The sequence below is a fragment of the Leucopleurus acutus genome, assembly GCF_964270905.1.
Source record: "Leucopleurus acutus genome assembly, chromosome: 1".
Lineage (NCBI taxonomy): Eukaryota > Metazoa > Chordata > Mammalia > Artiodactyla > Delphinidae > Leucopleurus > Leucopleurus acutus.
The window spans coordinates 44,799,694-44,822,624 of record NC_139142.1 but is presented as its reverse complement, the minus strand read 5'-3'; the positions used below and the strand labels follow the sequence as shown (position 1 = coordinate 44,822,624).

Sequence of the window (22,931 nt, the reverse complement as noted above, 5' to 3'; positions counted from 1 at the left end):
CAAGTGCATGATGGCTTCTCGCATGGCTGATGATCTACAGAGCATAGACTTTATACTCCTTCTCTATTTTAATGGAATTTAGACAGTCCTCAGATAGCATAGGTATAAAATGATGTTGATTGACCCCTGACTACAGGTTGTGCTGTAAGGAGTAAATGTTCTTGAGGACCTACTATTAATGACAGGTTCACATGAAAGGTACTTCACACATGTTACATTTAGGTAAAGATAGTAAGGAAATTATAATAATGCAGTTTTCAGTATTAAAGTGGAATAGAAATTGCTATCCACAACCAAACTACTATGTCAAATGAAAACGTTTTACCTAAAATTTCTAGTACATCCTTGTGCTTCTTAGTTACAAGTTAGACACCTATTTCCTTTAGTTAGATTCTTTTTCCCTTGGGGAATTTTCAAAAAAGTTTCTGTTCCACAGTGTCTCTTTTCCTGATCTTCTTTAGAGATTGCTCTACCACTTCTATGGTCAGATGATAAAAATGAGCTCTTCATTGTTTCTGAATTAGCAGTTAATCATTTTCCTTAAATGAGTGTACCTTATTTTATGCAGTTAGGTGGATGTATCCCTGAAAAATAGTGGACTTTACTGAGTTATTGAAAATACTCCATTAAAACATCCATTTTTAAAATCCTGCCATTAATCCGAATAAAGTAACAGCTTTTTGTGTGTACAGAAAATGATTAATCTCTAGCTTCTTATTGTGTAACTTTAGATTTTCATGTTATTAGATTTTCTTAAATTGAAGTGTGTGCATCTTAAATCCATAATAGATTTGAAAGATTGATTTAAATGGTGGGGGAAGTTAGGGTTGAGATCTTGCTAGCTTGCTTGCCTTCTTGTCACCTGTTGAACTTCACCAGTGTTTTGAGATGATTTTCTTGGCTTGGTTTAGATGTGCATTTTTATATATGTCTTTTTTTGTTTTTTAATCTTGTAGAGATAGTTTGAATATTCGATTTTTATTTTTTCGTGTGATCAAGTCATTACCCTAATTTTGACAAACAATGCGTTTGAGTTAATAATTGATACCCATTAGACTTGGATTTAAAATCACCAAATCTAGACATGCATTTGTGATACTTATCTTTAAATTTAACAGCTGACAGAGTCCATACACACATGCCAGAGTTAGTCTTCTTGACGGCATTGGTGAAGTAGTGCACCATCAGTTTTTCCTCTTTCTCTTTTTCCCATATGTATACCTGTCAAATTTTGGTGGTTCCTTTTCCCCCCCCTTTGTTTAGCATAAATAGCTTCACCTGACCTTGAAACTGGAAGTATCAAAGTTGCCATTTTAATTCCATGGTCCATCAGTGATGCATTTTTTGGAAAGAGATTTACCAGCCTAATAAGCCTCAGTTATGTCACCCAGATGCATATTTTTTGCATGCAGTTTGTTTTAGCTGTAGGAATTATTTTTTGTGTTTTTGTTTGTTTTTTGAATTGTTCCTGGAGGGGTATCACTTGATGGCAAGGAAAATGTCCATATTGTCAGATACTGCCTTAGTTTGATTAATATAAGACATTGTTACTTAGGGTGATTTTGCAGATTTTTTCTTATGTAAGCATTTTGATATTTCAGAATGGGAAATTTGAACATTTGTCAGTAATAAGAAGAATTTTTAAAATATTAAGTCTTTTTCTTCCCTTAGAGCTTAAAAGACTGTAGCTTTTTTTTTTTTAATTCTGTAATCTTGTAAGTTTGATTTGGTTCTTCTTCTGCTTTAGGAAAGACAACAGCATGTGGAAGCTGTTGAGTTAGAAGCTAAAGAAGTTCTCAAAAAATTATTTCCAAAGGTGTCTGTACCTTCTAATTTGGTAAGATTAATTTATTATTTTTTAAAATATGACGTCTTTATCATTATTCAAGGAAGTTGTGAATAAGCAGCATTTGCACTCTGCACTTGGTTTTAGGGTGCACTGATCCCTCAGTCTTTCTCATTTTTAACCTAGGGTGTTTTGAGTAGTTAAAATCAATAACTTGGTTCAAAGACATTTATGTTTTTTCAGTTGATACTTTGTTGTAATCTATAAAATTTGCATATGAGACATATTATTTAGAGGATCATAAACATCATATTTGGGAAAGAAATATTTCTTCCTAAGTCAATAGTGGTTAATAAATCAGTAATGTTCTTAATGGCTTTATTCAAAATAGAACTTAATTTTAAGTGATTCCTTCTTAGTTTTAGGAACACTTTATTTTTAAATGTATTTAATACTAAGAACCAGGCTATTTTTATTTCATAACTTAAGATTTTGGTCATCTGTTAACTTCTTCAAGCAAAAGTCTTAAAGATGATATAGAACAACTTGCTTCAAGCAAAAGTCTTAAAGATGATATAGAACAACTTGCTTTATTTGAGGTTGTATGTGTTTTAAATGGGAGAGAAAAGTTCCCTCCGTTCAGAGAATTAATACAGTGAATACTTGAGGGCACTAAAATGGTGGCACAGGTCCTTTTCTCTTTTAGTGGGAAGTTGTATGTATGTATAGTCAGAAGCAGAGAGAGGAGCGTAATGAGCCAGGTAAACCAGTATCTCACTTCAGCCATTACCAGTATATCGCATGCCTTGATGCACGGTCTTGTTTTACTTCTAGCCCTGTACTTCCTCTGTTATTTTGAAGGAAGTCAAACATCAGAGCATTTCATTTGTAAATATTTCTAAAATATAAGGATTCCTTTAAGAAAATACTATTATATTTTTAAAAAATTCTTTATGTCATACATCTAGTCAATATTTGGATTTTTTAGTTGTCATATAATGTATTTTAATGAAATAATAACTACTTATTGTAGTTTGTTTTAGTCAGGACTCAAATAAGGTCAACCTGTGATTGATTTAAGACGTCTTTTGGATCATCTTTATTCCACGGGTTCCCTTTTATTTGTCAGCACACCACCTCGCCCACCCTTTTTTTTTTTTTTTAATGTAGTGGTTTCATATGCAGTTTCCCAGTCTGGATTTAGCTGACTGCATACCAGTAATGTCAGTATGTTCCTCTGTCCTTTGTGTATCCTATAAATTGGTAGTCAGTGGAGGCCTGATTAGATTCAGGCTCAACACTTCAGGGTTAGGATGGGTAGAGGCAAGACTACTTCATGGCCAGTGTTGTGTACTTCCATTAGGAGGTCCATCATGTCTACTTTTGCTTCTTTGGCCCATTGGAGCTTATTTAGGCTGGCTACCAAATCCTTTTGACACAGCACTGCTAAACTTTGGTAGCTTCTTTGCTTTGTGGTGTGACAAGTTGTTCCTGATTTATTGTGTACACTTCCTGCCCCAAACTTGGAATCAGGGTATTTCTCAAGGAGAGGGCTGTAGGTGCCAGGTGTGATGTAAGTAGACGTCATGGCCTGTTCTCTGTACAGTCTGAGTTAGCTGCTTGCTCTGTTCGGTTTTATCTACATATCGTCTGCGTCTAACTTGCACAAGAAGCAAAAATTCTTTTGTTTCTGTTGTAACTGTTGAGGATATATTCAGGTTTGATCAGCTTAGTAGATACGGGTTGAGCTGATGAAATAACCTGTGCTGGGCAATATGAATAAATTGTCAGTTCTAGTACTGTTCTTACATTGAACCTAGGAGAAAGGGTTGCTCTTCATATACTTCATATTTTTTCCTTTGTGGCCATAAGCCGTTTTTATTTCTTTATTCCTACTTTATATTTTATTAGTGGAAATAGAATTGCAGGATTTATTTGGCAGTATTTTATGAGCCAAAAGAGTTAATAATTTGTGTTTCTCTTCTTTAAAGATTGTATAAGATCACCAGAATTAAAAATTCTTTTTAATGTAACAAATTCATTCTTAACAGCAATATTACCCACCTTCAACCACCAGACCTTTTTGACACTACAAATATTTATAAATCACCATAAGACATGAATGATGATATTTGGCTTTTGTTCATCCACTTGTTAAAAGTTGAATACTTCTGCGTGTAGTCTGTATTTAAGAAATATATTAAGCTTTTTGTGTGCTACCTAGGGTCTAGCATTTAAAATTTTTAGAGATATGATGGATAATAAACTATTTACCTTAAGATAATAATTAAATTTAATATTGTTAATATAGTCAGTAGATATAAAAGGGCTTTTATACATGAAGTAATTTTTTTAAACTGTTTTCTATTGCTTTTTTGCTAAGAAAATCAGCAGAGGAGTGATCTAAACTATATGACCTGGATTGAAGAGAGGCTTACATACTTTAAGCACCTAAATCTGAATTTAATTTATATTGAATCCCAGTATTTGAAGCTAAGTAGGATTTTAATAGTATCATTTTGTCATCATTCAGATTTATGATGTGAGAATGTAATTTTGTTTTTAAATGGAGAGGCTTTTTTGACTAAAATGTACTACGGGGTATTGTACTACAGGGTGATCTCAGCATCCAGTTTTGTTTTTTATTTGATAGAGTATAGAGAATCCTGATTCAGCCACATAAGTAAAACTTTTAATTAGAGCAATTAATAGAAATTTCATGTGTGTTCTTTTTGTCTTGAATTAAACCAAACCAAAGACTTAAAAGAGGAATAAGAGGAAATTTGCTTTAAAGTATCTAACAAATACTCTCTATCAGAGTTTAAAATTCAGACAAGAATCATCAAAAATCTAGAATAATTTATTCTGAAATTTGGAATAATGACTAAAATTATAATAATGCCTTGTGTTTGCATCAGCTGACCTTTCAGTACAAATAGAGTTTTTGTTGGTTTTAAACACACAAATGTTTGTGTATTCTTATCTCTCATTATGATTTAAAAAATGCTTCATAATACATATTTATTTTGAAGTATTTTCACAATCCCTGGAGCACCTTCACAGAATCTGAAATCTTTTGAGTACAGTATCTCAATTGAACTTTTAGTTTATGAGTTCAGTTTTTGAGAACTGGTTCACCTGAAAAAAAGTTTGAAAAATTATTCATTCTAGGCTTTCTCTGTCTTAAATACTGAATCTATTAGTCCTAGCACTAGTAAGTGGTAGAGGCTGGTTTGAGCCCAGATCTTCTACCTGTATGTCCAGAATTCAGTTGTACATATCCTAGGACAGGGTAAATAAATTTAAATTTGATTTTGTGGTAGTACATAGGCATATTTTTAGTGTTTATTTTCAAGGCTGGGTCACGTACAACTTATGTAACAATTCTATTCTTCTTTGAAATTTCCAGAAGGATGGTATTTGTCTATATAGATTTCTTTTATAATCTTCTAATTTGGTTATTTAAAATACTTACTTATTTCATTTAGGTATTTTTTGAAATTGGTTGTTTTGACTTTTCTTCTCCACAGAGTTATAGTGAATGGTTGCATGGATTTGAAAAGAGGGCAAAAGAATGTGTGGCTGGAACTTCAGGTTCAGAAGAGGTTAAGGTTAGTTCATGAAGTGAAGTATTTATATTTTAAAGAAACATAGAAAAAAGAAGTAAATCAGAATTTGTCTTTATAAGCTTGGGAAAGATAAAGGCTATATTATGAGTAGAATAGTGATCAGAAAGTATAAGAAGAAAGTATAAGAAGGTGGTTTCAGAAAGTATGAGAAAGTATAAGAAGGTGGTTTCATTTTTGTGTACATTTTGGTGGAAATGGTATTAAGTCTTCCCTGTGTTTGATTTGTGTACAAAGCTGATGTTTCTCGTTTAACTCTGTTATCTTAGTCATTTCTAAAACTGAATATTTAACTGTCTGTTGCTCTCTTTTTAGCTTGGGTTTAGAAAGTAAAGATCAGTTGATAGGTAGAAACTGACTGGGTTGCTAATGTATCCCCAAATACATTACTTAAGAGTATTCAGAGCCTAGATGTATTTTTATCCTTGACTACTGAAATTTGGGAGATTAACTTTTTTTGTCTCTCAAGTGGCATGAATAAAATTTCTTTCCCATGGCATTGTGATCTTACTTCACATGTGGATCTGCTTTGATTTACTGTCTCACTAAAGAGTGACAAGCCTATTTATTACAAAATTGTGTGATATATTTTGTATTAAACAGACTCTAAGAGTTTTATTAGGAAAATCAAATGACCATAAAAAAGGTAATTAAACTTCATTGTTACTTAAGAAGATTGAAATGTAGTAATTAATAATAAAACAAACCGTTTGTATAATATACCATTAAGTACTGAAACAAATTTGAAGCACAAAACTTTCTGGTAAAACTAAACTAGAGAATTTTTCTTTATTTTATTTGCAGGTTTTAGAGCACAAGTTGAAAGAAGCTGATGAAATGCACACATTGTTACAGCTAGAGTGTGAAAAATACAAATCCGTCCTTGCAGAAACAGTAGGAAATGATTTTTAACCTACATTTTAAAATAATTATTAACATTACTTAGTTGCTTAAATAGTTTATCTTGGTATTAGAACATGAAGTTTTCAGAACAACTATACTTTCGTTTATAGGAAGGAATTTTACAGAAACTACAGAGAAGTGTGGAGCAAGAAGAGAATAAATGGAAAGTTAAGGTCGATGAATCACAAAAGACTATTAAACAGGTATTTAAAAACGAAGAGCTTAGGGGAAAAAAAATAAAAGGGATGTGTGAACGATTTAAAAAAAAAAAAAAAAAAAAAAGCTTAGAGTAGTGGTTCTCACAGTGTGGGCCCTGGACGCGCAGCGTTAGTGTCACGTGGGAACTTGTTAGAGACGCACATTGTTTGGGCCCCCCCAAGGCTTACCGAATGTGAAGCTGTGGGGTTAGCAGTCTGTGTTTTAAAGAGCCCCCCGAATGATTCTGATGCCCACTGACGCTTGAGACTCACTGGTTTAGGGTACGACTAAAGAGTAATGATACAGAGTGCAGAGTGCTTTGGAAGTTAAAGAACCACAATGTGATAGCATAAGGCAAAGAATTTGGTGTTCACAATAAGTTTTAAAACACAGGTATGTGACTCATGATATAGTATTCAAGAAAAAGTAAGTCCTTCTTCTGTTCACGGGACTTGAATATTATTTTGTAGTCTTAGTTTTTCTTCTGTTTACAGTTGTCCCTCCATATCCATCAAGGAATTAGTTCCAGGAGTCTCCACAGATACCAAAATCTGGTATCTTGGATGCTCATATAGAATGGCGTAGTAGTACTTGGGTGTGGTAAAGAGTGCCATCTGTTGCTCACTTGTTTTCCTGGGCTGACCTATGCAGAATCTGGGGTTGCTGATGGTATTCTATATTAATGCATTTGGGGATTAAGTACAGCTGATTATTGTTAATTACAGTTAATTAACAATTAACTGGACCTAATATAATACCATGCAAATGGGGTAGGTTTTGACCACAGTTTAAATCAAGTTAAATGTGACACTCTAATTTTTAAGATCTTTTAAAATTCAGTTATGGCTTTAAGTGAGATACATAAAAAAAACCTCTGAAGTGTCTAATTGATTAAAATTCTACAAGATAGAAAAGCCTCTGTATCCTTGGTGGTTTAACTTGGTCATGTAATTATTTCACATTTCAGATGCAATTGTCATTCACATCTTCGGAGCAAGAGCTAGAGCGATTAAGAAGAGAAAATAAAGATATTGAAAATGTATGTTATCTCACCATTTGACTTGTAACCTATGGACTCATTTTTTAGCATTAAGGATTGTCTTACAAGCTGTGTTTTAAGATTTCTTTTGTCTTATGATGTGGTTGTTACGCCTTTAAGAATATCTTGAGTAGTGTTTCAGATGGTATAGTTTTATATTCATAAGTGTCATAACTTTTCATTGTAGGGAAGCCTCTTAAATATGGCTCTTAACTTTTCCTTCTTTGTTGCACTGCTAGCTGAGAAGAGAACAAGAGCATTTGGAAATGGAGCTAGAGAAGGCAGAAATGGAACGATCTACCTATGTTACGGAAGTCAGAGAGGTACTTATGATAGAATTTTTTTCAACCTTCTCAATTTAAGTTAAATTTATAACAGTGATAAAATATTTCAGTGTAAGTTGTTTCTGGCAGAGCTTCCAAGTAGCATACAAACATGGGATATCATAAGGAAATCAATCTTAAACTCTAAACTTCATTGCAGCTGAAAGATCTGTTGACTGAATTGCAGAAAAAACTTGATGATTCATATTCTGAAGCAGTAAGACAGAATGAAGAGCTAAATTTGGTAAGAAGCTTGTTCTCCACGGGGTATCAAGTAGGCTCTGAAAACACTTGTGTTGACATGTGGAGAAACCATCCAGACTTCTTCTCCTTGCTAACACCTTTAGCTTGGCATTTTTATAAGTTTAAGATAATCTTCATATTCTGATGACTCAAGATGGTCTGTCTTTTCTTGATTCCTAAGATGATCCTTCTTTTCTTAGCTCCTAACAATGGCATGTTTGGCTTGCAACTCTTTTTCAGAATTTTCTGTGTTTTATAAAACCAAATTTCTTCAACAGCATTATTTTCAGTGAATAAAGAAATGAAACAAACAGACAAAGACTGGCTGAGTTGCAAAAATTCTCTTCTCAGAGTTACCATAGTTAACTGAGCCTCTTATTTTCTAACCTGGAAGGAGATTATTGAAGGTGGAAGATACATATTCTTCGTTCAAGGGCAACGATCCAATGTAGCTTCTTATTTTACCTGGCTTTTCTACACATTATAGATAACAAAAAGCTTGTGGAATTCTTTATCATCGTCTTATCATTCAGAGCATAATAATCCGAAAACTACAGACTCAAAGTTAGTTAAATGTTGTATAAAGACAGAGTACCCTGTATTCCCATTCTTAAATTTTCTGAAAATTTACACTGAGGCAGGCTTGTTTTGTAAATAAACATGACTATCTTATTGTATGTTTGAAACAGTAATCATTATGTCTATCTGTGACTTTTAAAACTTAAGAATATGATTAGATTTTTAAAAAGTACTTGAATGGGGCTTCCCTGGTGGTGCAGTGGTTGAGAGTCCGCCTGCTGATGCAGGGGACATGGGTTCGTGCCCCGGTCCGGGAAGATCCCACATGCTGCGGAGCGGCTAGGCCCGTGAGCCATGGCCGCTGAGCCTGCATGTCCGGAACCTGTGCTCCGCAACGGGAGAGGCCACAACAGTGAGAGGCCCGCATACCGCAAAAAAAAAAAAAAGTACTTGAATGAACTCTAGTACAATTGCAGTAAGACAGTTTTCTCCTTACTATAAGTTAACGCTGCCAAGTTTGGGATTTTCTTTTTAGTACTGCTGTATGTACCAAAGAAAATTTCTTAACTCATTCATGTTAAGCAGTGTTACAGCAGTGATTTATGGGAATCAATTTTCAGAGTAGAGCTCTCTATGAAATGTACACAGAGTCCGCACCCCGACACACACACACACACACACACACACACACACACACACACGCCTCTTTCTATTTTTGAAATAAAATTTACCTTTATTTTACCTTAATTGAATCATTCCCACTGCAGTGTGGGAATGATTCAATTAAGGTTTTATGCATACGTTTGCTGTACATTGCACAGATTGGTACTGTGATATGCAACAGCTTTAAGTGATATGCTTATCCTGTAATGTGGTTTTTTTTTTTTTTTTTTTTTTTTTGTGATACGTGGGCCTCTCACTGTTGTGGACTCTTCCGTTGCGGAGCACAGGCTCCGGATGCGCAGGCTAAGCGGCCATGGCTCACGGGCCCAGCCACTCCGCGGCATGTGGGATCCTCCCGGGCCGGGGCATGAACCCGTGTCCCCTGCATCGGCAGGCGGACTCTGAACCACTGTGCCACCAGGGAAGCCCCTGTAATGTGTTTTTTAAAAACCCACTTCCACCTACAGTTGTTGGAGATTTTACTTTTAACTTTGATGCTTTGTGGCTGACTCCAGTGCAGCATCAAACCCACAGGATTATGGTTGAGTCTCCATTCAGTCTGATGCTCTCTTTGTACATTTTGACCCTTTACTTCTGTCAAGAGGTCATTTTGAGTGATATTTAAAATTTTTTTGCCTTGAGTTTGCAGTCTTCATTTTAATCTTCCTGTTTGCTTTTTGCTCAGGGTAACTGTTGCCACATTTTAAGATATATTAAAATAATTTTGTTTGCTTATACATTGTGTGTTCCTGGGCCAAAGGAATAACCTCTCTGATGTGTGAAATCAGAGTTAAGTAAAGGAGCAAGAACTGAAGCATTTGGGATAAATAGAGTTCCCAAAATAAAATTTCCAAATGGAATGTCCTGCACTAATTCTCTCTACATGTTCGAAATGTCAGTGTCTTATATTTCCCCCTTTTGGGTTTCCAGAACTGTTTGGAATGCTGTGCCTGTGGGTGAGAGACATAATTAACTTGATGAGTTTAATAAGAAAAAGTTATCTTTTGTCAGTGAGTCCATTTCCCTCATTCTTATGTAATCAGAATAGTTACTAAGAGAACAGTCATTATGTATTAGCTCTAGAGTTTAATAGAGCTTTATAACTGTTTCAACAAGTTGGTTGAGATGTATATATTAAGACATGCCTTGTTGGTATAGTTAGGCCAGTGTGGTCTTGCACTTAATCTTTCTAGTGACATCTTAAAGGATGAGTGACATTTAAATTTTTGAAGATTTCATTTTACTGGATTTGTAATCTTCTGTTCAATGTTTTTATTAAAAATATTACACAATTCTTCTTAACTGAACTATATAGGTTAAGAAAGCCTTTAAACATTGAAAAACTAGTAAAATTTCTTATGACTTGCCTTTTAATTTGAAATAAATGTGAATGAACTGCCCTATGAATAGTGAATAGTAATACTTTAAAAAAAATAATCTACTGGAATTTGATGGTTTTGTTTTTACATTTGCAGTTTTCTACTCTCAACTCTAGTTGGTTTTGTAGCTTTTCTTATGTTTAGCTTTACAGATTGGAACCTCCACTTCTTAGCTTTTCTGTACATCTGGTGCAGCATATTGGCTAATCCACTGTGCATAATAACTGTTAGCGAGCCCATTCTTTCTCATTCATTCTTCAGTCCTAGAGGTCTCAGCATAATCAAAGAAGGAATCAAAGAAGGATGTGAATTAATTGTGGTGTTCCTGTATTTTTACAGTTAAAGAAGCAGTTAAATGAAACACTTGCAAAACTTAGAACTGAACAAAGTGAAAGACAGAAGGTAGCTGGTGACTTGCATAAGGTAAGACACTGCTTGTCCTGAAGATGCCATATCATCATATTATGTTGTACCTTGAATCTTAAGCAGACATACTGCTAACACTGGATTCATTCTTTTACATCGTTACATTAATTTGTTTATAAATTTAAGCTGTTTGTTATACAGTTACATATTTGGAACTAGACTTTTTGGCTTGTTTTTCCATTCTTAATTTGCTTCTTCATTTCATCATATTTATATAATTAATTGCTTTGTAAAGTGTAGATTAAATTTTGAATTCAGTTGATGTGACTCTTAAAATTGGTTACAACTATATATTTTTTATTGGGATTTGCTTATATAGTCATTTACAAAGTATGTTTCTTTTGATCTTCATGAATGTGAAAGAAGTATATATAGACCTCTGATGTTTCAGAAATTCGTCCCTTTATTTCTTTGTAGAAATATGTTTTTCTTAATCTCACATGTAGATGGGTGATTTTTAGGATTACATTTTTTATTCTTTGCGTTAGGTTGACAAGTTATTTGTAATTCTGTTTTGAGTTTGTTTTTTTTTTTTTGTGGTACGCGGGCCTCTCACTGTTGTGGCCTCTCCCGTTGCGGAGCACAGGCTCCGGACGCGCAGGCTCAGCAGCCATGGCTCACGGGCCCAGCCACTCCGCGGCATGTGGGGTCTTCCTGGACCGGGGCACGAACCTGTGTCCCCTGCATCGACAGGCGGACTCCCAAACACTGCGCCACCAGGGAAGCCCCTGTTTTGAGATTTTTAATAGTGTAATTCATAAATGCTTTTATCAGAGCTACTTTAGAGCTAAGATTGTTTATAGCAGATCTAGTCATTAGCAAAACAATTAAATTTGCCACTCTTTTAAAGGTTGAAAGAAATATTTGTTGGTTCTGTATGATTATATCATAATTGTTATGCAAAAGTCTAGGAATCTAGAGTTGCTTCAGATTACTTTGATGTTGTCACCAGTAGATAAAATGTGAACTTAAGAAGTTTCATTAGGTTTGAATCCTACTGCTGCCACTTCTGAGCTGTGTGACCATGGGGCACTTATTTGCTCTTTGCAAGTCTCAAGTTTATCTTCTATAAAATGGCATTTACAAGGGCTATTTTGTGAATGAAAATAAATTAAGAATGTGAATTATTAAAAAAAAAGTTTCAGAACTCTGACTTAGATATATGATACATTGTCAGGATTGAGCAATCTGATTTATATTTTGATAACGTGAATGTTTGATCACTGGACAAAATATAAAACTTGCAGTTTTAGCCTAGCAGTTTATTTTCTCAAGAGGTACTTTAAGGATATTAAACAGGTGCTCAAAGATATGGATATGCCGTGTTATTTGGCATAAAATGGCAACAGTAGTTGAAAGTGAACTGTACCATATCTATGTAATAGAAATACTGTGCAACTGAATTGGAAATGCACATAAATATTTATTGACATGTAAAAAGAAAATGCTTCGTCAAACAGCATGTATGTTAAAAGCCCATTTATAGAACATTTTCTACCAATTTTCTGTTAGGACATATATGCACTAAAGAGGGATCTAGACTAGGAGTCAGCAAACTCAAACTGTTTTAGGATTTGTGGGCCACCTATAGTTTCTTTCATATACTCTTTGTTTTTTTGTCTAGCACGACTCTTTAAAAATGTAAAAACCAATCTTAGCTTGTGAGCTCTACAAAAACAGGCTGTGTGTGGCTAGATTTGGCTGACCTCTGATCTAGACTAATGTTAACCTAAATATCACTGTGCTTATTTCTGCTTTTTATTTCTTTATACATTTTCTGCATTGTTTGAACTTTTTAAAATGGTGAGCATGTGTTTTTATAATCTGGTGGGGGAGAAAGCTATTTGATTTGGGGGAAAAAACGGAACAGGTTGGCTTTACATTGTATTTTGAGAAGAGCTTTAGTTTTGTACAAAATATAATGAGTGTAAGAAAATCATTCATTTTTTTTCTTGTATATATTTATTTATCAGTTGTATTATTCAGAGACTCCATATTGCTTTCCTCACAGGCTCAACAGTCACTGGATCTTATCCAGTCAAAAATAGTAAAAGCGGCTGGAGACACTACTGTTATTGAGAATAGTGATGTTTCCCCAGAAACGGTATGCATTTTCTTTAGCTCCAAATCTCTGCGCTGATTACCTTGTAAATTATGTGAAGAATAAAAAATGTACAGGATCCATTTCTGCCTTAAAAAAATGCCTTTTTAATGTGCTTCTATCAATTATGTTGCATTCGTAACTCAAGGTTATTTTTTCTTTGAGGTATCTTATCTGAAATGCAGTGTTCTTATTAATGTTTGTTTTCACTTTAGCTTGGTGAGACATTATTATGTTAATGTTTAGGTTTGTGGTGGAAGGTATTATGGTGTACTGCTTAAGAATGTAGACTCTGCTGCTTGTGTTGAATCCTGGTTCTATTCAGTAGCTGTGTGACTGACTTAGGGGAAACTTTTTATCCTCTCTGTGCTTTAGTTGCTCCATCTGTAAAAGGCAATGATATTAGTACCTATCTTGTAGGATTGTTGAAGGGAATAAATGAATTACTATATAAAACACTTAGAATAGTGGGTAACACTTAAAACAGTGCTTCAAGTTTAGTAAGAGCTCAATATATGTTAACTTATTTTTCTGTTGTTATGAATGTACTCTCCTTTGGTTCCTTGCAATTTTTTTTCTGAAAGGAGAAATGGATTTATATCTGATATTCATCGATTCTAGATTTTCCCCTTTGTAACCTAGTGACAACATTTATAACATAACTTTCTTTGATGTAAACTAATTTGCATGCTAGGTAGCAAACCCTATTGCGCTATGTGGTTTTTATTGTCAGTTTTCATATCTTTCAGATTTTTTTGTTTGTGTTTAAAACAGCAATAAACTATTTTTGGTTTTGGTTGCAAATGCCTTTTTCTTGTGCTCAGCGTTTTTCATCTCTTCTGTCTTCTTTTTAGGAGTCTTCTGAGAAGGAGACAATGTCTGTAAGTCTAAATCAGACTGTAACACAGTTACAGCAGTTACTTCAGGCAGTAAACCAACAGCTCACAAAGGAGAAAGAACACTATCAGGTATTAGGTAAGAATAACTGAAGTATTACTGTTTGTCTATAGATAATTGACATACTGTGTGTGTGAATGTATGTATAGTGTGTATTTACTTTAAATATAGGAACTCTTGTTACCCTAGTGGAAATATTCCCTCTTTATCTCTCTCAGAACCTCCAAATGACAGCTTTATAGCTTTCTTGGAGTTTTATTTCCATCTTGTACATATTTTTTGGTCTTGTAGCTTGGAGGAGAAAAAAACATACCTTATCTTTTTTTTTTTTTAATATGTAAGTTTCATGAGTATAGCATTATACATGTGTACACTGCAAGGTGATCACCACCACAAGACTAGTTACCATCTATAACCATACAGTTGACTTCCTTTTCCCATTTTGTCCACCCTCCAACTCCCTTCCCCTCTGGTAACTACTAAGCTATTCTCTTTTATGAGTTTGTTTTTGTTTTGTCTGTCTGTTTTATTTTAGATTCCACATATGAGTGAAATCATATTATCTTTCTCCATCTGACTTATTTTACTTAGCATAATACCTCCAAGTTCTAACCATGTTGTTGCAAATGGCAGGATTTCCTTCTTTTTTATGGCCAAGTAGTTCACTGTGTGTGTGTGTGTGTGTGTGTGTGTGTGTGTGTGTGTATGTACACATACATACCACATCTTCTCTATCCATTCATTCATTGGTGGACACTTAGGTTGTTTCCATATCTTGACTATTGTGAATAATGCTGCAGTGAACATATCTTTTCCAATTAGTGTTTTCATGTAAAAACCCTTTTTCTTTGCCTCTTTTGACCTTTTTACAGAACAGACTCATAACTTGTTTACCTAGGTTTTGTTCATTGCCATAATGTCTGCAACTGTTTCTTTAGTTTATCCTGATCTTAGTTCTGGCAAAATATCTGTGTGATTTTTTTTTTTTTAATGACTTGGTAAAATAAAGTGACTATAATGTTTTTACTGAGGTAAGATGCTGAACTGAAAATCAAGTCATCACAGTTTCTTTACATTGGAAGCTGGATTTTATTTAAGTTTGCTGTGGGTAATCAAAGAAATCCATTTTTTAACTCCTGAAGTGAGAGTCTTAACTGAAGATAAACAAACCAAGCTATAAAATTTTATTGACCGTATTACCTGGAAATGCATGTTGATTGATTTGATTCCTGGGTTTTACCTGTTTCAAGAATGACTTAAGTCATTGGGTAATTAGGGTGTTCTGATACGCACCGAATACTTTAGATATTCTTCTTTTGAAGCCGTTTGTTCTGTAATAATCGTGGTGTCCTGGACATGAGTAGGGTGGCCTGTGCAATGCCAGGGGGCAACTCATCACTTAATTGTCCCTTTCAGAACCCAAACTTAAGACTCTTAGGTTATACAAAGGCCTCAGGATAGGTTAGGTGCTCTGGAAAAGTTGGTATGGACCTCCATCTTGGTCACAGGGGCATTCTGTCTCACTTTTGTAGAATGATTGTCCTCTGGCCTGTCTTAGCATACACTCTCCTTTAAAATGCTATTTCAGGTGAGTTACCTCTAAGAAGACTTTTCAAATAAACCCAACTCATTCTTATAACCTGTCAGCAAAAAGAATTATACCTTAATCTTTTATCCTTGGTAAGCTGACCTCTCAGTTGCCTAGAGTTAAATTTCTGCCACCTGACCACTCTTCCCCAAACTAGAAAATAACCTCGTTTCCTGCTTCCCAGGGCAACTTTCCTTCCCACATCTTCAGTCCTGCTTCAGTCCTGAAGTCTACATCTTCAGTCCTCTCCACTCACTGCTTCTGTTCAGTCTTGAAAAATGCTCAAATATATTATTTTAACTTTGCACTTTCTTTAGATTACCACCCTAATTTTTTTACTTCACTGTTTAACAAAGATTCTTAAAAGAAGAAACTATTCTCGCAGTCTCATGCTACTAACTACTCCATCTCCTCTAGAATGGCTTCCCTTTCTGCCATTCCGTTGAAACCGTTTTTGCTGAGGTAATTCATTAATGATTTCCTAATTGCTAGAGCTAATACAGGATCATCTTTTGCATATAAGATACTGAAAATAGTTGTGAATTATTCTAAATACGGTGAGGTCAGTCCTTAGGCCTCTGTTTTCTAAGGGAAGGGTTTCGCTTCTGAGAACCTAAAAAATTATAAGATGGCCTGTTACCCTTTGCCTTTAGACCTTGTCAGTAGTATCTCTCCAGCATCTCAAAAGTGTTCTTCAGTATTTTCTTTTTCTTCTCAAACATGTGGTCTGAACCATTTTTGCTTGCCTGTTTCCACATTTGCCTTAATCATATTAAATTTGAGACTTACACTGATCATTGGTAGTAACACTTTTATTTTTCCAGACTTTTTTCTTCCTAATTTGTAAAAATGTAGTGTGTAATTTGTTAAAAGAAATACATATACCCTGGCAACACAGCTGAACTGTTGTTTAGCAGACAGCTCACCTAAGTGATAGATAACTCAGCATTCTTTTGTTAGCTGATGAACTTAATTTCAAATTTGGCAAGTGAAAGGGCGGCTGAGTGGTCAGCAGTGTATCATGAAAGATAGATGGATTGTATGAAGCTAGAGGTCCACCAGCACTTGAGAACTCTCTCCTTGCATAGGTTCTAGCCAGCACTGACAGTGATAACCCCTCCTTAGGGATCTCTTGGTTCCCACAGCTCTTCTTTATGCCCTTTAAATGTTTGTGTTACCCTCGAGTTTTTAACTTCAGCCATCATTTTTGCTCAGTGTATTCTCCCTCTTGTCAACTCTTTTAAAATTACTACCAGATAATTAAATTGGAAATACAGATTTCTTAATCATCAGAATTTATAGGTTAATGTCTGATGTCAAGAATCTTTTTTTCTTCCCTGCTTTATTTAGGTATATGTTATTACTGTTTTTTTTTTTTTAATTAAAGCATAGTTAATTTACAATGTTGTTTTAGTTTCTGGTGTACAGCAAAGTGATTTAGTTATATATATACCTATATATATATTCTTTTTCATATTCTTTTCCATATAGTTTATTACAAGATATTGAATATTCAATATGTTGAATATTGAACCTTATTGAATAAGGTTCCCTGTGCTATACAGTAGAACCTTGTTGTTTATCTTGTTTTATATATAGTAGTTTGTATCTGCTAATCTCAAACTCCCAGTTTATCCCTCCCCCAGCCCCCTTTCCCCTTTGATAACCATGTTTATTTTCTATGTCTGTGAGTCTGTTTCTGCTTTGTAAATAAGTTCATTTGTGTTATATTTTAGATTCCACATATAAGTGATATCATATGGTATTTGTCTTTCTCTTTCTGACTTACTTCACTTAGTATGATAATCTCTAGTTGCATCCATGTTGCTGCAAATGGCATTATTTCATTCTATTTTATGGCCAAGTAATATTCCATTGTATGTATATACTACGTCTTCTTGTTGATGGACACTTAGGTTGCTTCCATGTCTTGGCTCTTGTAAATAGTGCCTCTGTGAACATTGGGGTGCATGTATTTTTAATTAGAGTTTTCTTCAGCTGTATGACCAGGAGTGGGATTGGCATATGGTAACTCTATTTTTAGTTTTTTGAAGAACCTCCATACTGTTTTCCATAGTGGCTGCACCAATTTACCTTCCTACCAGGAATCTTACTTCTTTTTAGTATATACTACAAGTACATATGAATTGTTTAAGATAATGCTGTACATTTTCAATAAGAGAAAAGCTATTTTTAAAAGACAAAAATGAGAGAGATGATGTATAGTAATTTAGTTTTCGAAATCCTAATACACAGAACTTAGCCTTTCTTTGCGTTGTAGGGGCATTTGTCTTGCGCCCTTAATTTGTAAAACATTAACCCTTCTTTTCTTCTGGAAGTCTTCCTGCTCATCTGCTATCCTTCTCTCCCCACCCCTGCCACCTCCCCAAACAGAAGGCTGTCATCCGCCTGTCCCCCTTTTAATTAAGGTAATTGTTTTTGTAGCTTTGGATTGTTAACAGTAGTATTTTGTAGTATACTTTTTTGTTTCCAGATACCTACTTTTTCTTGTGTTTCATATCTGCCTGGCTTCTAAGTGTTCCAAATGTATGTCCGACTATATCAGAAAACTTTATCACCCCATGTCTTAGTCTGTTTGGGCTGCTATAAAAAAAACCCCATACATTGGGTGGCTTAAGCAGCAGACATTTATTTTTCACATTTCTGGAGGCTGGGGAGTCTAAGATCAAGGCACCGGTAGGTTCTGTCAGGTGAGACCCACTTTCTGGTTTAAAGATGGCCATTTTCTTTCTGTGTCCTCACATGGCAAAAGGGGCAAGGGAGCTCTCTGGGGTCCTTTTTAAAAGGGCTCTAATCCCATTCATGACAGTGGAATCTCCTAAAGGCCCCACTTCCAAATACCATTACATGGGAGTTAGAATCTCAACATAGGAATTTCGGGGGACGGGGGAGACACAAACATTCAGACTATAACACCCAGGATCTTTTACCTTGGAACCTGTTTGTGGAATCATGTGGAAGGAGGCTGATGATTTTAACAGCTGACACTTCATGAATGTGCCTCTAAGAACGAACATGCTTCTAACGTATGGTCATTCATTTAAATTTTCACAACAACCCAGTGCAGTAGATAGATAGGGATGATGGTGATGATGATGATGATTAATATTATTACTTATTTTTTTATTCCCATTTTACAGCAGACCCAAAGAAGTTCTGTAAGTTGCCCAAAGTCACACAGCTAGTAACTGGGTGAGCTGGGATTTAAATTAAGGTGGTCTGGGCCTAGGCCCTGTGCTCTTAATCTGCACTTTTCTTCTCCCTAATTCAAGCACTATGTGCTCTGATCCTTGTCACAGCTTTCCTTTCTCCTCATTCTGTCTAATCCTTTATTGCCAGCTTCTTATAGTTTCTTCCTTCAGTTCTGGCTTTTTCCTAAAGTTGGTAATTTGGTTTGTCAGTATTGAATTGGAGAGGCTCTTGAAGTTATCCAGAAAAAACTGAGGTGAAATTTTGTGTATGTGTTTTGTATATATGTGTCCTCCTTACTCCCTTTAACAAATAGATTCTTTCATGATACAGTTTTCTCTTGTTTCTGAAAGGAAAAAGTTCTTTTTTGGTGCTATTGGAGTGTAAGAGTTAATGTTTCAGACAAAAACTAGCTTTTATTTCTACACTTTACACTTGACTGTCATATGGATCAGGTTTTCATTTTGTGTAATGTGTTTACACAGCACTTCTTAGTTTAATGTACCAGTAGGCTATGTAGACTTTCTGATTAGCTGTTAATCTTGTCTTAATTAGAGAACATGATAGCCAGTGATAACTTTGTTTTTTAACTTTCTAATTGCTTCTTTTCCCCTCAACTTTCTAATTTTGAAAAATTTCACACTTAATGAAAAGTTGAAAGGATATATAGTATATAACACTGACACCCTTCAGCTACTTCATCTCTTTATTTGTGTATACATATTTTGTTGATGTCAACACATTTGAAAGTAACTTTCAGATAATATGACATTTTACCCCTAAGCACTTAAGTATGTATCTCTTAAGAACAAAGACATTCTCTTACAAATCCATAGTATCACTGTCACATCCAAAAAGTCCAGAACAGTAGCTCTAATATCATCCATTTTAAAGCCCATATTTGTGTCCCCACTTATACCCGAAATATCTTTTTAGCTATTTTTTCCAAACCGGGATCCAGTCAGACTTCACATGTTGCATATGGTTAAGTCCTTTTAATCTCTTTAATGGCTTTTGAAGTTTAATTTCTTTAGTCATTTTATCTGACTTGGAAAGCTTCAAAAGACCTTAGAAAATCTCTGTCTGAAGCTTCAATTATTTATTCACCCGGGGGGGGGGGGGAGAGTTGTAAATTTCAGTTTCTTTCCAGTGCTGCTCACTCACCTTATTAGCTTTACAGTCTCTTGAGTAGAACAGTAATACAAATGGATTCCCAATGTTGTTCTCTTAAATGTTTTCTAAATAGGATTTTTAAATCCCTGTATTATTCTCAGTTTGGTCTGAGATTTTGGTTCACATATTTAAAAATCCACCTTCAGAAGCTCCTTCTGAATCCTGAGATTTTTCTCTTATTTTTGATTACCATCAGTATTAATTGTTCTGATCTTAGTTGAAAAGGCCATGCTAGATCAAATGGCATATGTACTTTTGGTATTTGACAGATGTCTTCTGATTGCCTTTTGTTTCTTTGTTTTAAAATGAATTTCTTTCTTTCTGATCTTTTACAGAGTGAAGTAATTGGGAAACTGTTCATTCAAGGATAACAGAAGGCATTGTATTATATTTTGCCAAATTAAAGCCTTATTTATGTTTTCACCCTTTCTACTTTGTCAGAAACACTGAACAGAGTTTTGTCTTTTCTAATCCTTGTTAGACTACTGATTTAAAGAGAGAGAAAAAAAGCCAACTCTGTAGACACCTTCAGAGTTTAGTTTTATAATAAAAACTGTTTGAATAATTAGACCTTTACATTCCTGAAAATAAAATAAACATGTAATCTTGTATCTTATTTTGCTCAATAAAATTGTTCAGAAGATCAAAAGTGGTAAAGACAATGTAAAATTTAACATTTTAATACAGATGTTGTACACTGTTTTACTTAACATTTTGGGGAGCAACTGCCTCTGACTTCAACTCAAGAAAACACTTTTTGTTGCTAATGTAATCGGTTTTTGTAATGACGTCAGCAAATAAAGGGATGCTTATTATTCAAACTGGTTTTGATTTTCGTTGAGCTTTAACAGATTTCATTAGCATTTAGATCAACATAATTTAGAGCACAATCATTAATTGCAACTTCAGACAGGGTAGGTTTGTTGCTTGTACACCTTCTCTAACTAGAGCTCTGGGTGTTCTCTGTGGTTCTGTGCAAGGTAAACTGTGTCCTGAAGGTAGTGTGGGTTACAGAAAGGATGGGGCAAGTATTTAGGGTTTCAGACCTACCACCCCTGCTTCAGGTAGAAGAGCTTTACTTTATTTTTACTATTACTATTATTATTTTAAGTAATGATTAACTTTTTGTTTCCTTCTTATCGGACACTTTTACACAGTTTACATGTTACCTTTTTTGTTGTTTGAACATGTTGATAACATATGTTATCTTTTTTTTCTTTTTCTTTTTTAATAATTGGCTGAAAACACTGAGTGCTCAGATGCTAAATAACCATTGACAAATGTCTTATGCCACTGAGTATTAAAGTACCTGCTATACCATATGGTGGCCTCCTTGCTGTTTCAGCCATGCTTCTACCATGGGGCCTTTCCACTTTCTGTTCTTTCTGCTACAGCTCTCTTCTCTTGGGTGTCAGTCTTGGCTGGTTCGCTCACCATCATGAAATCTGCTTAAATGTCACCTTTTTCATCGGGTCTTGACTACCCAGTATTCCCCCTGCCTCCCTATCTGCCTACCTGTCTTGGTCTATAACGTTAACAGTCCTCCAGTATATACTTGGTCATTCCCTATACCCCTCCCTACCAGAAAGTAAGCTCCAGGAGGGCAGGAACCATCTCTTTTGTTCCTTGCTTTATCCCCAGCCCTGAGAAAGTACCTGACACTTAATTGTGCTCAAATACTTAAATGAATGAATGGGTGAAGTTCATCTTTATTTATTTTTTTGGCCACACTGCATGGCTTGTGGGATCTTAGTTCCCCGACCAGGAATCGAACCCGGGCCTGGCAGTGAAAGTGCCAAGTCCTAACCTCCGCACCACCAGGGAATTCCCGAAATTCATTTTTATACCTTGAGGATTATCTAAAGTGGTGCCTTCACCATATAGCGCGTGCACCAAATAGTATTTCTAAAGTATAGAGAGAGAAACTGAAGAAGCTGCTCATGATCATTGGTAACTGGACTGGGAATTTGGGCTACCCCAGGCCGTGGCTGCTTTCAGCAAACCGCTGGGAAATTGGTCTGAAGGCCAGCCAGATGCCATATCATCGTCGTCTCTTTTTCCTTTGCCATTGCCTATAAAGGTACTCATGTCTCTGCCTTCTGAAAAAAGCAAACAAATCCCACTTTCCATCTTACAGCCTCTTCTTGCTATTTTTTTTTTTTTATAAATTAATTAATTTATTTTTGGCTGCATTGGGTCTTTGTTGCTGCACGCGGGATGTCTCAGTTGCAGTGAGCGGGGGCTACTCTTCATTATGGTGCGTGGGCTTCTCACTGCAGTGGCCTCTCTTGTTGCGGAGCACAGGCTCCAGGCGTGTGGGCCTCAGTGTGGCCCACGGTCTCCAGAGCACAGGCTCAGTAGCCGTGGCACACGGAGTTGCTCCACTGCATGTGAGATCTTCCCGGAGCAGGGCTTGAACCAGTGTCCCCTGCATTGGCAAGCAGACTCCCAACCACTGCACCACCAGGGAAGTCCTTCTTGCTATTCTTGCTCAGAACAACTGTGTAACGGTATTATTTTTCAACCTCCTTATATGTTTGAATTAAAAAAAAAATTGCAAGAGATTTTGAGGACTCAGTCTTAATCTCTGATTAATTTGTTCCCTCCCTCAACATCCCAACCAAATATGTGTTCATCTTTTTGCCTCTGAAGTGGCGGGAAGTTCACAATTAGGTACAATTGTAATTGTTAATGGTTATTAAGTTACTGTATTGAAAGTTGTGTTCCTGTTACTCACATCGGTTTGTCCTACTTCCTTACTCCAGAATCACATAGGAAAAGCATACCATACTCCCATTCAGTTATTCTTCAAATATGCCAAGATAGCCCATGTTCTCTGAAGTCCATTCCCCTCTAG

At 35.4% G+C, this 22,931-nt stretch overlaps 1 protein-coding gene across 9 annotated transcripts in view; it reads left to right on the top strand.

Moving 5' to 3' along the window:
* Window positions 1-20,875, top strand: part of KTN1 (kinectin 1) — a 118,714-nt gene extending 97,839 nt beyond the window's left edge. For 3 of the 9 annotated variants that reach the window (XM_082848356.1, XM_082848359.1, XM_082848355.1), the window contains 11 exons: window positions 1,748-1,837; window positions 5,317-5,397; window positions 6,217-6,306; window positions 6,426-6,518; window positions 7,481-7,552; window positions 7,792-7,875; window positions 8,036-8,119; window positions 11,019-11,102; window positions 13,117-13,209; window positions 14,061-14,181; window positions 20,410-20,875. In XM_082848356.1, the coding sequence (XP_082704482.1) occupies window positions 1,748-1,837; window positions 5,317-5,397; window positions 6,217-6,306; window positions 6,426-6,518; window positions 7,481-7,552; window positions 7,792-7,875; window positions 8,036-8,119; window positions 11,019-11,102; window positions 13,117-13,209; window positions 14,061-14,181; window positions 20,410-20,414 (897 nt within the window). In that variant the 3' untranslated portion in view covers window positions 20,415-20,875. Of the gene's footprint in view, window positions 1-1,747; window positions 1,838-2,492; window positions 2,548-5,316; window positions 5,398-6,216; window positions 6,307-6,425; window positions 6,519-7,480; window positions 7,553-7,791; window positions 7,876-8,035; window positions 8,120-11,018; window positions 11,103-13,116; window positions 13,210-14,060; window positions 14,182-20,409 lie in introns of those variants that run through there. The other 6 variants (XM_082848360.1, XM_082848358.1, XM_082848361.1 and 3 more) reach the window with 5 other exon arrangements.
* Window positions 20,876-22,931: the final 2,056 nt, after the last annotated feature.